Consider the following 17,505-nt stretch of genomic DNA (forward strand, 5'->3'; position numbering starts at 1 on the left):
AACATAAAGAATAACAGAGCTGCACGGTGACAGCGCATGGGAGCGTCTTAAGCAGAACAGGCACTGCTTTTACTGAGTTTTGGCACTTGGGTGGTGTTATGCAAGGAAAAATTAGGTCACTATCCAGGCGTTTAGTTAAATCAATTATCTGGCAGAGGGGGCGAATGCCATTGCAACTCGGGAGGCCTATCACTCCTCTCGACCGCCACCAAAAGGGACAGATGTGTCTTCGTGCGTTTGAGTATGATCGTAGCAACATCAGCGGCCTCATGATGATACAAATGTATCGTCTTTAAATCGTATCGAGAAATGTAGCAAATTGGCTCTTAACTCATTCACTCCCAGCCATTTTCACTGAAGAAACCCCCGTTGCTCCATTACTGGATTTTGACAGATTTTGCAAGGTCTACAGAATATGTTGTTCGATTGCTATAAAATTGCTTCTTTCATCAGGAAAAAAGTATATTTGTATGTTTCCGTTTTGCAGCAGTTAGCATTAGAATATAGTTAAATTTCATCATTATTCACAAACCTGAGAAAAAGAGCTTGTTGCAACATGGCCCTGGCTGATCTCTTATACTCTGCTGCCACCTGCTGGCCGTGTTTTGTAATAGCTACAATTACTTCATGCGACCTCTTCAGGTCAGAAGCTGCATTAAAGCCTTCTGTATGCTCTAGCATAAAAAAAAAAAAACATAAAAAAGTATGAATATGTTTTTGGGAATTAAGGACAAAGTATTAAAAAAACAGATTTATAAGTTGTTGTATTTTGTATTGTTTTTATATCTTGACAATAATACATTATATGTGACCTCACTAGTCTAAACATGACATTCTGATTAATATTACATTTGTGGAATATGAGTTATGCAGCAAAATCCAGCCGTTTTGAGGGGGCAGCCATTTTGCCACTTGCTGTCGACTGAAGATGACATCACAGTTTCTCAGGCAACGACCAATCGCGGATCACCATTTTTCTGAAGCTGAGTGTGATAGGTTGTTAACTGAGACCTGAGCAACTGGGATGTAATTTTCACTCGACAGCAAGTGGCAAAATGGCCGCCTTCTGATATGGATAAAAACTGCTGGATTTTGCTGCTTAACTCATATTCCTCTAACGCAATATTAACTATTATACTATATATAGTGGGACTATTGTCAAGAATGTTTGGGGTGTTTGCTTCCTCTTTAAGAGAGATGTACATTAAGTATAATTTGGTTTGATGCTGTTGATGATTTATTGTTTTTTTGAATTTCAGTTTGGGCTCTGGGACCATATTGAATTGAATCGTAACACTAGAGCATGTCAGGAAAACCCACTAACTATGTTACTAACTACATCAAGGAGGACAATTCAACATGTCTACAACCACTATGGGACCCATTTGCATTTTTCCCCTTAAAAAAAATGCAAATGTTGGAAAATCCTTGGTGGAAGGCTCAGTGATGTCATGACAGCGAGACAAAAATGCTATTTGAGCTATCTGAGATTCTTTATGTCAGCCTATCAGTGATGGTTTTGATAGCTTTCTCCCAAAAGGCGCTCCCGTCTGGCTGTATTTATTCCACAGTTACCGGAGTCAGATGCAACCGTGCCTCGCTATCATCTCGCTCCTGGCATAAATAAGCGCCGCAGAGACGGCGGGCGATGCCAGGTAAAGCAGGGATGAACGCCCAGTGTTCGCTTCAAGGCCTTCAGTATTGTGTGGAGCCGATTAGGAGATTCTAAATTTGGCTGGTACATCAAGGGGAAAGGAATGACACGCACACACACACACACACACACAACACACACACACACAAGGTAACACAAAAAGCACGTGCACGCTGTGTCCACTTACCTAATGACTTGAACACATCTGGCCCGGCGTACTTCCCGTCAAAATAGACCGTGTTGTTTTGCGAGTCAAAGGCACGACACATTCTGACAAACACGACTTCCAAAGAGCCTGTGGAGACAGACGGCAACAACATGCTGAATGGCTGTGTTGTTCCTCGCTCCCACTCAACCCCCCTCTCTTAACAGTAAGACATCAGTCAGGGAGGCAAAACACGCGCTTTACGCTATGTGCCGTGCTTTTACAATAGGAGCAACAGACACACTTTGAAATAAAGATGCTGTCAGTGGGGTGGGGGTGGGGGGGGGGAGTAAACGCACCTCCACATTATATGATAATATCAGACATAAGGCTAGTCATCCATAATGACAAGCCAGATAACGATTGTGCTTCATTTAGAGGCGAGAGCGCTTTATTCATTCAACCTTTATTGAACAAGATAGCGGGGAATTATTCTGTCTACCCTGTAATTTGTAGCTCTCCGAGGGAGGGGATAACAGGATCAGGGAAATGCAACAGCCGCCATTAGTGGTGCTACTATGTGACTTGTTTTATTATTAAGACTGACATTAGAGGCTGAAAAGCGCCTGCACATTCACTGGCCACAACTTTAGGTACAGAAACTTTAGGTATACTGCACAACTATACACAAAATTCTGCCTTTATTAGAGAAAAAAAATCTGTCTGGTGCTCCAACCCCCAAAATTAAAGTCATCAACTAGCTGTCGCTTCCAAAAATGTGTTCACTAATTTTACATTTACAGTGGTAGAGTATAATGTTTGTAACTCAAAATACTCGTATCTCAAATCATCCTACCCTATTGAAATGAATGGAAACACTGTTAATCTGTTGCAGCCCCACGTTGTGTGCTTTCTGGGGTGCCTGCTTTGGCCACCAGGGGAAAGTATAATACAGACATACAGACTCACGTGAAGAAGAGTTTCACAACTGACTCAGTAAACTTCAGTAATCCGGATAGGGCTGGAACCAGCTTGCCAAATAGCAAAAATCCTCATATAATTGTAAAATGTCTTTGAGTGTCCAGAAAAGCGCTATATAAATCTGATACATTATTTATTATTATTTATTTTTTTAATTCACAGCCATTCTATGTATACTGGGGGTTTGATTGGGGGAAATAAAAGCATTTTCCCATGAAAAATTAGGGTTGGCTACTTCACAACAAAAAACTTCACAACAAAACATGCACACATTAAAAAAAAAAAAATTTGAATAAAAAAATAACTAAAACAAACAAACAAAAAACATAAATAGTTGGGTCAACTGTACTAGTATTTTTTTTTGTTTTGTTATTTAGATGGGATAAAGAATACATGCCTGTAAGTATCGATATTTTGTCTGTCGACATATCTTGCGACACTGATCAACTATCTATTGCTAAAGTGTTATAAAATGGCCACTATTGATGCTATTCATTAGCCCATTTAGGGTATTTTCCATTCTGTTAGTATTAAGCTAGCGGACTTAACTAAGGCAATGTGGTTATTTTAGATACACAAAGTGTAATTTTCTTGGCTTGACAGTAAATGTCAAATGGGCAAATTATTACATTTTTAATTTCATGTTGTGGCCTGTAAAGTATATACATTGTTGTGTGTGAGAGAACGAGCGAGCGTCAGCGTTTGCGCACGTGAATGTTACAGCAGCAAAATGTTGAAAAGAAATGGAGCAGTGTTATCTGACATTGCAAACATTCATCCTGTGATGTGTCTATGCTCGGGAAAGTAGCGGGCGACACCCCATGCGCACACGAAGAAGTCATTGCGCAGTCAGGTCAGTTACGCCCTTGTGACAATATCAGTATCACGTGCGTGCGTACGTGCGTGCGTGTTGACAAGCTGTCATACCTGCTTTGAGCAGCACTATCTGATCGTTCTGACACAGCTCCATGAAGCCATCGATGCGCTTGGCGAACTCCACCACATACTGAATGGCCTCTGTTATTTTGATAGCGCACAGCTGCCACATGACTTCCCGCGGCTGGGAACACAACAAGATGGAAGACGGTTGAACGTGGGCGCGGTGCTCCAGAGGCGGGCGGCCGGCCGCGTGGTCAAGCGGGCAAGCTGACCTTGCTCTGGTAGCTCTCCACCTCCTCCTGCAGGAAGGCTTGCCAGGTCATCTGCTGCAGCTCCTCTCTCAGGTACTGACATGTCTCCATGTGTGATTTGGAGATATTTTGGGCCAAGTGCTCTGAAACACAGTCAAGTTGCAAAAAAAGTGAAGACCTCAGTGATGAGACCTGCCACGGAAAATGCTGATTTATTTTTTTCTGGCTGGAAGAAGAAGAAGAATTTCCTTTTACTGCTTCCAGGAAAGCTCATAGATTGAGATAGAGGCAAAGCCAATCTGGTCATGACACAAATGCATGGGAGTGGGGGTGGGGGTGGAGTGGTGGGGGGCATGGGGGGTGCGCGGGGGACGTGTTAGTCACTCAAACAAAGGTCACATTTGCTCTGAGAGAAGTAGCGAGCACAAGAATTTAAATGGTTTTGAAAACACATCTGTTAAAAGGAGTTCCTTGGCACAGGGGAGCCTAAAAAAATGATTTCCCCCGACGCCTGCCCTGCTGGATCCTGATTGGCCCTAATTAATGGAAACTAATTACAAAAAAAGAGCCTCTTTTAATGAGTGTTGGAGATGAGTCTCCAACCTCTTGCTATTTTAAGCAACCTTTGTGTCGTTTGCCCCACGGTTGCGTTGCCCCCCCCCCCCCCCCTCCGACCCACACCTCCCTTTTCCACTTCATTGTTCTGTCTCTCCTCTCGTCCCACACTCTCTCAGATGCGTCTCACCTAGTTCCGCCATGGACACGGTTGGGGAGGTTTCTCCGTTGGTGAAGGAGCAGTAAGGGAAGAAGCCCGACCCGGGGGCAAAGTCGCAGATGGGCTCGGGCTTGATGCCGTTGATGTCCAGGCCGGACTGGTCCGGGGAGGGCTGGATGTCCAGGTAGAAGCTGCTGATGGCCGAGTCCGGTTTGGTGCCGTCGGGGGTGTGGCCGTCCATGTAGCCGCTGAGGTCGTCGTGGAGCTCCGTCAGGCCGTTGGCCGAGAGGCCGTAGCTGGGCGTGAGAGGCTCCGCCTCCCCGGGCTGCTGCTGGTGGTCCCGCTGCTGCTGCTGGAGCCGATGCTTCTGGACCTCAGCGTATAGGCTGTCTCGCTGCTTCTTGGACATGCGGCCAAACTTCACCGCTGGAGGACGACATGGGCACAAATGCACTTGAGGCCTCAACATTAGGGACACCTGCATTGCATTGTGCTGACATGTTTACATAACAAAGCCCAAACATCTTTGTAGGTGGCAACTCAGTTATACTTTTTTTTTATGCATCCATCCATCATCGATACAATCAACTATCCATCCTTGCTTCATTCGTCCATCCATCCAACATCCAACCAACAAAGTATCCATCTTTTCAGCTATCATCCAGCCACCAGCCATCATCCATTCATCCGTCCAGCCATTCTTCCATCCAACCACCCGTCCGTCCATCCAACCGTCCATCCATCCGTCTAACCATCCATCATCAATCCAACCAACTATCCATCCATCTTTGCTTCATTCATCCATCCACCCATCCATCCAACAGTCCATCCACCCGTCCATCCAACCATCCATTCATCCGTCCATCCATCCATCATCCAACCATCCATCCTTTCAGCTATCATCCAGCCATTCTTTCATCCAACCATCCATCCAACCATCTATCCAGCCATCCAACCGTCCATCCATCCATCCGTCCATCCATCCAACCGTCCATCCATTCAACGGTCCGTCCAGCCATCCATCCATTTTCTATGTTGCTTATCCGGCTTTGCTGCAGCTTCATCTCACATTCTACTTACTACTCGATATCTTTTGAATGTTTTGTCCCTTTCTATAGATAAAAGACCCTGTCAAGTAAATTCATTTTGTAGATGTGCAAAGACTGAAAACTAGGTAGTGCGCAATTGTGGAGACAAGAGTTTTTCACCATTTGGTGCCGTAGCTAAAATGGGGCCCAGTGACGCACTGGGGCCCAAGCATGAGTAGCCCGTAACCCACTACATAAAAATGTTAGCACCTTCGTTCACATTATCACTTTGGAGATTCTGTGGTGTGATCACTTTTGAGTGTCTCATCGTGCGTGAGTGCATGTGGACCGGGGTTTTGTGCTGGCGTGGCTGCTTTAGAGCGCCCCGTTGTTGCAGTGTGCAAAATCCCTGAAACAACCCAAAGGTTATATTCAAGCCATTTCTTAATGTGGCTTTGATCAAACCCCAGGGGTTTGGCGAGTCAGTCTCAGGGATTCAACGGAGGTGAAGACACACCCCGACTCAAATGATTGGTGATGATGCGCCCCGCTTGGCCACCATTGGCCGTGCTGCAGGAAATTTGGTGCACTTAGTAGTCAACTTGTGGCTGTTGTGATGGTACGTTGTATGGTGTATGGTGTTCCACAGGGTTCAATTCTGGGGCCTCTGCTGTTTTCATTGTATCTGCTGCCCCTGGTTTAGCTGGCTGGCCAAACAGAATAAGGGGACTACATATTATAGGGTGCTGTATAATGCGGGACTATATAGTAAATGAGGGGTTAGGGGACATCCGAAGACAGCCTCGTAGTTATGTGTCAGCATCAGAAACATGCTAGTCAAAGTAGCATCCAATAATAAAGATATTATTCAAAAAACATCATCTATACTGTTTCAATTAAAAGTGAGCATTACGCTCTTCAGAATTGTGTCACGTGTGCGTATGATTTATCAAGCTAGCCCCCCAGGCAGTACGTTGTATTACAGACACTTCTAAACACAAATAGATTTATTTTTATATCTTGTTCAATAAACTATGACTATTTTTTTGGTTTTAATGTGGCTGTCTCTCTTATCCAGTTTAGATTCTTGACACTGACGTGCAAGAAATGCCTGCGAGAACAAATCACATTATGTCACCCTCTTGGCTGAACTCTTCCTCCTTTGAAGAAAAAATAAATCTTGTGTCTACGCTGCAGATAAAATCACTTTTAAGACAGATGAGCACAGTGGCGAGAAAGAGACTTCTTTGGAGGGGGGGGGGGGGGTTTGGTTGGCGCTCTGGGGTCTTGGAACTATATCAGCTGGTCATTGTGTGTTTATGTGTGTGTGGCAAGAAATAGAGGGGAATGCAGGCAGATGGGCTTGTATGTGTTGAGAGAAGGCGAGAGTCACCTTCATCTGTCCTGATTGTGTGTGTGCATGTGTGTGTGTGTGTTTTAGCAATGGCACTCATAAGTGCGATTGTACTCTACGTTTATGGCATTCATGAATATGTATACATGTGCAAGTCTAGCATATATTAAAATAATGTTTACCCTTGTCTGTGTACACATTGGATGACAACATTCTAGGTTTTCATACTCTTGTTAACAAAAGTGGAAAAAAATGTTAAACTAATAGAAATAGTTCAAATTAATTTTTGACGTTTAGAGCCGTCAATGGCAGTGAATGAATTAAAAAGAAAAAGAAAAGATAAAAAAATTTGAGCATCAGGCGATTAAAATTGTAATCGTAATTAATGGCATGACTTCAATAGTTAACTCATGATTAATCACAAATTTTATATCTGTTCTAAATCTAAAAAAATATAGGTTTCCAAACTCTTGTTAGCAAAAGTGGATTATTTTTTTTAACTCCTAGAAATAGTTTAAATGAATTATTGACATCTATAGCCGTCAATGGCAGTGGATGAGTTAAAAACATTACTATTTATTTTTCTAATTACCAATATTTTCTAAGAAGGTTGCCACAGAAAGCCACTCAAATGAAATGTTTGGTGCTTCAACTGCAGTACATAAAATTCAAAAAGCTCCTCAGACCGCCCAATTCCAATGTACGAACCAATCTCAACCCAAAAAATAATTAACTGCTCAAAATCCACAGCTATGGGTTAGGAAAACAAACCCATTTTTTTTTTTTTGAGAGAGTCTTTGAATCAGTACTTCTACTTTTCCAACAGTCTTTGTTTTAGTATCTGGACTTCTACTTAAGTCTTTCTTGACCCGTGAAGTACTCACCATCCCGTGACATGCCCACCGCCAGGCACTTCTGCAGCCGGCAGTGCTGGCAGCGGTTGCGGCTGGTGCGGTCAATCAGGCAGTTCTTCTGACGGGGGCAGGAGTAGGCCGCATTGCTCTGCTGACTCCTCCTGAAGAAGCCCTGCGCAGGAAAGGAGGTTCATCGGCTCAACACGTCGAAGGTGCAGGAATGACTGAAAGTTGGACTATTATAAAAGCAGCGATTAAAGGGATGTGAGAGACAATGACTAGAATCTCTTCTGGATCCAAGAGAACGAGAACCTACAATAGGAGAACAAATGATATATTTTGCATTTATGCAAAATCGGTGATGGACAGTTTAAGCAGCCAATGTATGGACTTGTTTACAGCTGTTGAACCAAGATAGCAATAGAATTTAGCATTAGCTAAAATATTTAGCAAAACACCAGGCCACCTGAATGACTTTGATGTTCATGCATTTTTCTTTTTCATTAATGTCAGAAAAGAAGAAGTTGTTTGACGTTTTTGAAGAATTTTTGGGGGGTTTGAATCATGATTTGTTTTTTTTGCGATACATTTCAATGGGCGTCAATTATATGTGGATTTTTGCTATGGCAGGAGTCGTCGTTTTAACCCCTTCAAGAACCGCATTTTTTCTGGGCAATTTATTATTATTATTATTACTTTTTTTTTTTTTTTTTTTTTTTTTTTTACTGATTTTGACTCCTTTCTCACATAAAAACAACATGGGAAAAAATTGTGGTTATCTCATATTTTTATTTGTTATAGTGGACGCCAGGATAGTTTGGCTGTAATGTGTTGTAAACTATGTAACATTTTAAACATGAACATCATATAAATCAACTTGCGATTGTGATTGGTAAGCTAGGATCCAATCATGAACCAGAAGTGTTGACATCATCCAAATTATGCGTTTTATTGGTTTGGACACACAATTATGTCATGTCCATGGCAATCATCTAGGGGTTAATAGATGTACAATATTTCTCCATCTTCTGATGCAATCATGATCGAGTATAGTTTTTTATTCCAAACTTGCTGATTGCTCATCGCGTGAAGTATCATTTATACCAAAAGAGATCCTACCTATCACCCAAACGTAGCTAAATACCAGGGGTGTGCCTTTATTGGGAGCACTGTTCATGTTGTACACGATTTTGCCACTTGGGGGCAGTGTGGTTCCGCTCGTTCTGATACACTGTTAAGTTGAAGCCACATAGAAGCAAAAAGTCATGATCAAGTTATTCCAATCAATTTATTTTTTATTTTTTGCAGTGTAGGATGTTAAGATGCTTCTCTGTATACATTCCTGAAGCGTTTTGTATGAATAGTCGTTCTTTTGAGTGATAAAAGTGCCACGAGTAGCGCGCTAATTAGCATTAGCGAGTCAGACTGGAGTAGATCATGACAATTCTTTGCATATCTATAAATTGAAGCAGAAATCATTGTCAATCAAAAATTGTTTCATCTAAAATCGTTCTGAATCGAACCGCAGGCCCAAAAATCGGAATCGAATCAAATCGTGAGACAGTCAGAGATTCCCAGCCCTACTAAATACCCACAAATGGACGACCCCACACCAATGAAAATAACCTCCTTGGAGGAGGTAATAACGACACTGCTGTACTGGTATTTTTCTGGCTGTGACACTGTCATTTCTGGCATCCGGACTCGGCTGCGTGTCCAAGCACGAGGGTGGGCGGCATGTTTGGCCCGATGCGATAACCCGGTCTCTCCTTTCATTGGGATTATTATCTGGCATGTTCAGTGCATAAGCATCCGCACACCGACTGGATTCCTCATCCTTTGACTTTAATGAATTGATTCCAGCACATCATTAACATGCCCCACTCTACTGCTCCATACACATATGTCTTAATTAGCCGCTCATTGGCTGTTTAATTACAAGAAAACAGCTGACAGCTGCCAAGTTGCTTTATAATGGAAGCCATTATAGGAAGAGGCTATTACTGCCAGCGACACACAGCACTCTGTAATAACGCTATGATTTATGGTCCAAACTTTTGTACTCATACATATCATTAAAGGTCTCTCTGCCTGGACTAATTAGCAATCATTAAAGAGATATTTCGGCAGTTTATTCTTTCGTGTTACGTTTCTTCCCGGTGCCTGTGTGAGGGAGAGCCGAATCTGACAGAAAGCCTCGCATACACAATTACACACGCGCACACACAAACAGCAAAGGTGTAGACTGGCTGAGGAATGCTAATGATGTGCCGGGTGACAAGTACGCGGACAAGAATACACGCTCAGCACAAAACTCCCCTCGCTGTTTGAATGGCTGGTGCATTTGAAACAGTACAAAAGACGACTTCAATGGCGGCAACACAATGTTGCAAACAGCCAACAATCTGCTCTAATTCAGAAGCTTCTCCTTTTTGATCATTTTAGCTCAAAAAGAGTGCACTGCAACCGAAGCCAAAAAAGGTGCACCAGTCCCAAAAACGGGAAGGAAAAGTGAGACTTCCAATTTGGCTCTTTTGCTATTTCCGCCTTTGTGCTTGACCTCCGTTGCACACTTCAATGTCACTCTCACAACTTCAGCAAGCAACTTTTCTCACTTCCTGCTTTCCGAACCAATTTTCGTTCCACTCAAACAGACGTTGGCACGGTGATGAACGGCATCTTGACGCTTACCTTACAGCCTTCGCATGTTATCACACCGTAATGGATGCCTGATGATTTGTCTCCACAGATCTTGCAGGGAATTATTTCGATTTGAGCTGCAACGGGAGAGAAAAGAACAAGGGAGCGGAAATAGTGAGCAAATAAATACAACAAATTCATAATTTTTTTTTGCTGTCACATATCACTGTACAACACCCTCACCATGGCTCCACGCTGGTACATAAAAGAGCACTGTGCGCTTAAAAAAACATCTCATCCGCAGGCTTTAGAATGCTTGCTTGCACAGATCTTTAGTGGAATATTTACAAATGTGTGCCTGAGTTTGTGAGCGTGCGTGAGAGAGAGAAAGCACGGGAAACTTTTAGGTCCTTAACAAATTGTAAATATGTTGTCAATTAGCAGCTGAAACTAAACATTGATATACTGTACCAGCCACCAATTCTAATTCCACACTTTGGAGCCGAGATTAAAACTTGCTACATTCTGCTCCACAAGCCAAGATACAGTAGCCGAATTCTCGATGACACCAAAGTATCAAATTAAAACCACAATCCGCCCCAATTGTACCCTAAAGACACGAAGAAGAAAAAAATCATAATTAAATCCCAATGGACTTCTCTTAATACTTTTCTGACCATCTTAATCAAAATCCATCCATCCATTCATTTTCTATACAGCTTGTCTGGATTCACACTCACATTTATACTTGCTATAGAATATTTTAAGATGCATGTTTTTGCAATGTGGGAGGAAGCTGAAGTAACACATACAAGCAAGAAATAATCAAAATTAGCCAAAAGACTGTTGTTGTATTGCACCTCACCATGTCGCACAAACACATACATTATGACCCTGGCTGTACCAGAGTAGCGAGTTCAAAATTTGTGGTTTCACAATTTTGCTTAAAATTTGTAAGGTCTCTTGTTCTGCCTGATGTTTATGTTGTGTAATTCCATTGTTGACCACTAGATGGTGATAACCATGTTTACAAATATTTTTTTGCACTGTGAATTTGAAAGAAGAAGAATGAAAACAGGAAGTATTTCAAGATCAGCCTCGTTTTTGCTGACAATTATTCAATGTCCAAAAAAAATTCAGTCCTGCTTTTTATTCCTGCAGAAAGCGATGGGTGTAGGTTCTTTTTATAATGTACATCTTTGGACATGATTGATGTACTCCTAACTAGAGATAGACCGATATGTTTTTTTTCAGGGCTGATACCTATACGATTGTTATTTGGAGCCGATACTTATTTTTCACTAAAAGGGAAAATATTGGCATTAAAAATGTAAAAAACACAAACTCTCGCTCTTATTTATTATGCATTTTTAAGCATATGTTTATTAAACAATGTTTAGGGTTTGTAAAATATTAGAGTTAAAAAAAAAATCTTAATCAATTGACATCTTTGTTTTGAAAATCTAACAAAAAGTTCAGGGATCTTCCAGAGACAGTAGCATGTCTTCAAAATTGAAATAAAAACGTAAAACTTAAAGTAAATAGCTCCCTATTGTTTGCTATAGTAAATAAAGTATTTTTTATTTCAAAATGTCTGACGTATTAAAATTGTACATAGTTTCAATTTCAATCCCCCCCACTCCTCGAACACTTTTTTCAATGGACCTGTTATCGGCCGTATGATTCTTCAAAATGGCCGATGCCGATATTCGTCAAAATGCTGAATATCGGCCCAGCCGACAATCGGTCTATCCCTACTCCTAACCATGAAGGACAAAAGCGCTACTGTATTTATCACATGAAAACACAACATTGCGACTGAACTCTTCCTGCAGCTACCGGTGCTCCGATCCCGCCCTCTCCCTTCAAACTACCACCTCCTCGTCTCCCAGCAGAGATCGCTATCTCACAGCCCTCCTCCAACATCTCCCGCATCTTAGCCCCGGCGTCCCGACAAAATCCGCTATCTGATCTAAATCGAGGAAACATCACCCCGGGATGTTTTCTCACGATGCAATGGCCTCTTCCGAGCAGCCAATCCAAACGCCAGGAAGTGGTGCACCAATTAAGGGGGAATATGATGATTTTGTCTTAATAAGATGCAATAAAAAAATGATAATTAAGAAGCAGTGCTCCGTCGGCGATGTCGTAGCGTTGCATCAGCCTCTTCCCTCCAGCCACGCCTAATGCTCCATATGATGAACCCCCGTGTCTACGCCAAGCTACTTATAGCCCTTGCGCACCTTAACAAGCAATCTCTTGATGCCGATTTGATCACTTCACCAGTACTTTTTGCTGGGGTTCAATCCACAGATCCCGGCCCATTTTAACCAGCCGCCCAGGAGCCTGCAGTGCGTCATGTGGATAATGTCCTTGTCCCCGAGGCCCACCCGGGAGAGACCCTTAACACAGAGCCTCTAATCCACTAACTAATAGCCACGCTCTATTCATTCACCATTCTGTGTCTGTTCTCCTCGCACTGCTGGAGTCAACAAGACCGGCCGTGTTTACATGGAATTAGCCTACATTTTAGCAAAATGAACAAAAGCAAGTGGTGGATGGTGCACAATTAACCCTCCTCCAGACAACACGTCCTGCCATTTGTGATTCGCGCGCACAATGCCGGGCGATGCACCTCGCCGGCGCAGATTATTGCGAAATCCAGGCAGGGGGGCGGGCTTTGAAACCCTATCTGAGAGGGTTAATTCATAATTAATCTTTCCCTCATAGTGAACGGTCGCTCGTTATGGCAAATGGGCCTGTCGCCGTGTGGGTGCACTCCATTGTTTGTTTCTGTGTTCTCCCCCGCATGAGCATTCGCAGTGCAGTGCGTTTCGACTCCTTTAGCATTTTCAGCCTCATTACTTACATAATTTGTTCTGACATGCACTCACAACAAGTGAAGCGTGCTGTAATTATGACTAGCTGTGGTTGTGGCCAGCGGAAGGGTGCAGTGGCAGCCCCGTGCCAGTGGGTGGCAGTGCGGGGCCGCGGCTCGGCCTAAGCCAGGCTTCCGCCCACCCGATCCGGCCCACGGGCTTTTGGCTCTGAGCTCCAGCCTGCGATAGCTCCAGGCTTAGGCTGCAGCTAGCTACCCACCCCCCAGCCCCGCCCCCCACGCAACCGGATGCCTTCATCTCTCCGCGAGAAGCCGAGCTGGCCGGGGCGCTCGCTCGGGCCTGACGCCGTGCCACATCAGGTGAAAGCGGTGGGAGTAGACGGGGCACGCCGGTGCCAAGCCGGGCGCGGGGTGCGCACACACAAAAGCAAACCACACAAACAAAAGCGCTATCTGCGGCGGGAAGGCCCTCGGTGGGTGCGCACATCCTCGCCGGTTAACACCCTCTCACTCCGCCGCTGCATAAGCTGCTGGATGTGGAGAGCACTCAAGAGTAAAAAAGGTTTGTCTCTGGACCAGCTGAGGGAGGCTGTGCGCTTCCTTGTCTGAACATATAGTTATTTCCACACTGGGATAAGCTGCTTTCCAAAAGAGGTGCAGGGGAGAATAAAAGGAGAATACGATTTGAAATCAAACACACCATGAAGGCACGCTCACAACCACAATGCAGGGGAAAAAACGTCGCCTAAATTGATTGGACTCGTAATTTGTCATATCGAAAACATGTTGCGCAAAATCTGACAATTTTGTTAATTGTGTGGAATCGACTGATACGTGTTTTTGAAGCAATAGAGTCGAATTTAAGTGCACTATTTGGATTAAGGAGTTAAGAACAGTTAATTAATATATATATATATATATATATATATATATATATATATATATATATATATATATATATATATATATATATATATATATATATATATATATATATATATAACAAAATTAAAAAAATAAAATAAAAAATAAAATAAAGAGCAATGATGATGACATTTCCGAATGAACAATACTGAGCTCTTTAGAAGAAAAAAGAAAAAAAAGAAGGAAAAAAGAAAAAAAAGAAAAAGAAAAAAAAAGAACAGTTAATTGATTGATTGATTAATTCCATTAAATTAATTTTAAAAAACAACTCTCCTAGTCAATTGTAGAACTGTCATGTGTTTGTTAGTAGCTCTCAGGTACACTGTAATGCATTTGATTTGAACACAACCTACCAAGTGAAACCGTATTTACCAATATTTTTTTTTTTTACCAATGACTTATTCGCATACTTGGCTGTTTCATTTAGTTCACTGCCAGCCATCATTGGCATTATCATTTGGTCTTGGAGTCGATCTGCACTTTAGTGGAAGCCCTTCTGGTCCCTCACTTTTATGCTTGTGGAGGTCTAAATGCTAAGTATGCTTACACTGCATGTGTGGGATCATATTTAACGAGGGATGCGCCATTCTGGTATTTGGCGCAGATACTTTGACAACACTTTTAGGCGACTGCAATTCATAAAGATAAGTGACGGTGTGATGAAGTTGTATTTTATAACTTGTGGTATTCTCAAGTAGCACATTTTATTTTTAGTCAATACAGAGAGAGGTACGACACACTCGACCGACAACGACTCTACGACAGTCCGCCATTTTGTGCTTCCCCCGCCATTTTGTGCTTCCCCCGCCATTTTGTCCCCAGTATTTCTGATTAGCTAATGCTAGTGCTCGTTTGTGAGTATCTTTGGCTTTTCCATCCACCTCTAAGCAGTAATTAATTTTTTTATTTAATGTATTTCTTTATACAAGTATTTTGATGTAAATTTCAACTTTAATGGTGAAATCCGACTTACACGGAAATTCGGGTTACATCGCCAGCGTAGGAACGGAACTCATTTGTAACTCGAGTAAGTTCTTCTTCATCTTTTGTCTTTTATCTAATGTATGCACTCCTTTTACTAGTGCCCCCTAGTGTTTAGACTGACACACTAGGCTACAGTCGGATTTTAAAATGTCAGTAATGACAAGCTGTTATTCTAAACTGAGTGTAACTTATGCCATGTTTGAGAAAAAAAAAGCGCTTTTGAACAATATTTGGATTAGAATAATACACATTTTCATCATCACTGCAAGACTTAAGAGGCATTATCAAGCATCAACATTCAGTATTGGCAAGCACTCAAATGGGAGTATTCAGTTTGAAAAAGTGGAACACATCTGTGGTTAACCTCTGACTGTGCACGCCGTCCTGTTTGGCTACATTAAAAAGGACTTGAGTCCACTCCACATAGCGTCAGTCAGTCGGACACCCCCAAAAAAAAAGGCCAGCGCTCATAAGCACTCCTCGTCTGCCAGTCAATATCTATTGACAGGAGCCGCTGTGTTAAGTGCCTTGCGGTGTGAGACAGGCTGCTGCTGGCTGGTTTGAGCTTGACCAGCGCAGTGCCACTGATCCCATTCAACACGCCTCCCCGCCATCCAGCCAGCCGGCCTGCCCCCGCCCGCTCTGTTTACGACATCAAAGCTCGGCGCGGTTTGACGGGCTAAAGCCCAATGCGCAGTCCGCCGCTCCTCACAGAACTGCGAGACGGCCTCCGCAAGCGGACCACTTCAAAGATACGTGCTGAGATGCCCAAATTATGTGTAATTCACACTGACCACGAGGGCAGGACGAGTGATCGGAACTCTTGTATGAGGGCGCAGATGAATTACACACTAATACGTTTCAACGCATTTGCAAACGCATTTAAACTGGCGTGTCAGGTGATTTTTTAATCGTGATTAATCGCATGATTACAACTCACGATTAATTGCATATCTGTTCTAAATGTACATGTATGCATAATCAAAAATATTTTTCTAAGTTTTGATATTCTTAATATAAAAGTGGAAAAAAATTTAAACAAAAAAAAATGGCTGCATCTTTTAGTCATTGATGCACTAATTTCATAATAATTCATAAAATGGAGTTAAAATAAAAAAAGATGTATTGTAAAAAACGAGTGTGGTATTTGTTTGTGTTAAGGTCAATTTTCTGCCACTAGATGGTATCATTGCATTTGTAAGACATTGATGCCAGCTCAGTGCATTTTTCAACAGGAAGTAACTTGTGAAATTCTGCACATTTTTAAAATTGTAAAATGCAACATGACCTCATTCTCCACAAATATATGCATTATTATGAAATGTATTACTGCTAAAATTTGACATGGACGTGTCTTCTGCGTTGCGACTGAAATTACCCCAGTACAGGCTTTCCAGTAAGGGGGAGTCATTAATCGCGCGTTAAAATAATTTGTGGCGTTAAAGGAACTTTAAACTAACTCAAAATTAATGCATTCATTTTGATACCCCTAATTTCAGCCTATTGAAATATGTTTGAACGTATTTGCCAGTCCAAAACGTTTACTCCACATTGGCCGTTCCACGCTTCTGTACAATCGCAATATTAAGGAAAAAAAAAATTGCAATAAGATTATTATTTTTTTAAATCGTTCAGTCCTACTAATTCCAGCCTATGGCGGTGACGCGTTCTTTGTGTGGTTGAGCAGTTCAAGGACAGCGATTCAGCACGCTCGCCGCTTCCTCGGAGGAGCATGACATGTCACTCAAGGCGCATGTACAAAAAGGCCAGCGTGGCTTCTGCATGTTCACCCAGTGACCTTCACTGTCTTCTCCGGAGCCCTGAGATCTGCTCGCTGCTAAAAGTACACGCCATTATCAAAGGGCGGCAGAGTGACATTTGATTGCTAACACCCACAACAATTTGCCAAACGCGCACTCACAGCTTAGAGGGGGCCTGTCAAGTTCATTTTCGAACCGACGTTGCATAGACAGACACTGTAGGACGGAATATTCCCTTCCAGTGCCCTGCAGGCACATGAATGCTTTATTTACAGATGTACAGTGACATCGTGGAAAATGCAAAGATGAGAAATATGTTGAAACGGTGGTGAAATGGTGAAGTCATTTCCACGCCAATTAATACGCATACACGATAAAATTAGAGTGCCTTCTATAAAATACAGTCGATCCTTCAAAGTCAAACTCAATTGCGTGACGCTGGTTGACTTTCAGCGTGTTCCAAATCCAAAACACATTATCAAATGGGATGGATTTAT

At 42.5% G+C, this 17,505-nt stretch overlaps 1 protein-coding gene across 2 annotated transcripts in view; it reads right to left on the reverse strand.

The window, feature by feature from the left end:
* Positions 1-17,505, reverse strand: part of roraa (RAR-related orphan receptor A, paralog a) — a 245,749-nt gene that overhangs the window by 8,886 nt on the left and 219,358 nt on the right. For both annotated transcript variants that reach the window (XM_086073041.1, XM_086073042.1), the window contains 6 exons: positions 10,553-10,638; positions 7,892-8,033; positions 4,656-5,051; positions 3,932-4,053; positions 3,708-3,840; positions 1,842-1,949 (listed from right to left, as the gene is read on the reverse strand). In XM_086073041.1, the coding sequence (XP_085929167.1) occupies positions 1,842-1,949; positions 3,708-3,840; positions 3,932-4,053; positions 4,656-5,051; positions 7,892-8,033; positions 10,553-10,638 (987 nt within the window). The remainder of the gene's footprint in view (positions 1-1,841; positions 1,950-3,707; positions 3,841-3,931; positions 4,054-4,655; positions 5,052-7,891; positions 8,034-10,552; positions 10,639-17,505) is intronic.

Source organism: Leptonotus elevatus, chromosome 4 (assembly GCF_054856555.1).
Source record: "Leptonotus elevatus isolate MCC_2025b chromosome 4, RoL_Lele_1.0, whole genome shotgun sequence".
Taxonomy (NCBI): Eukaryota; Metazoa; Chordata; class Actinopteri; order Syngnathiformes; family Syngnathidae; genus Leptonotus; species Leptonotus elevatus.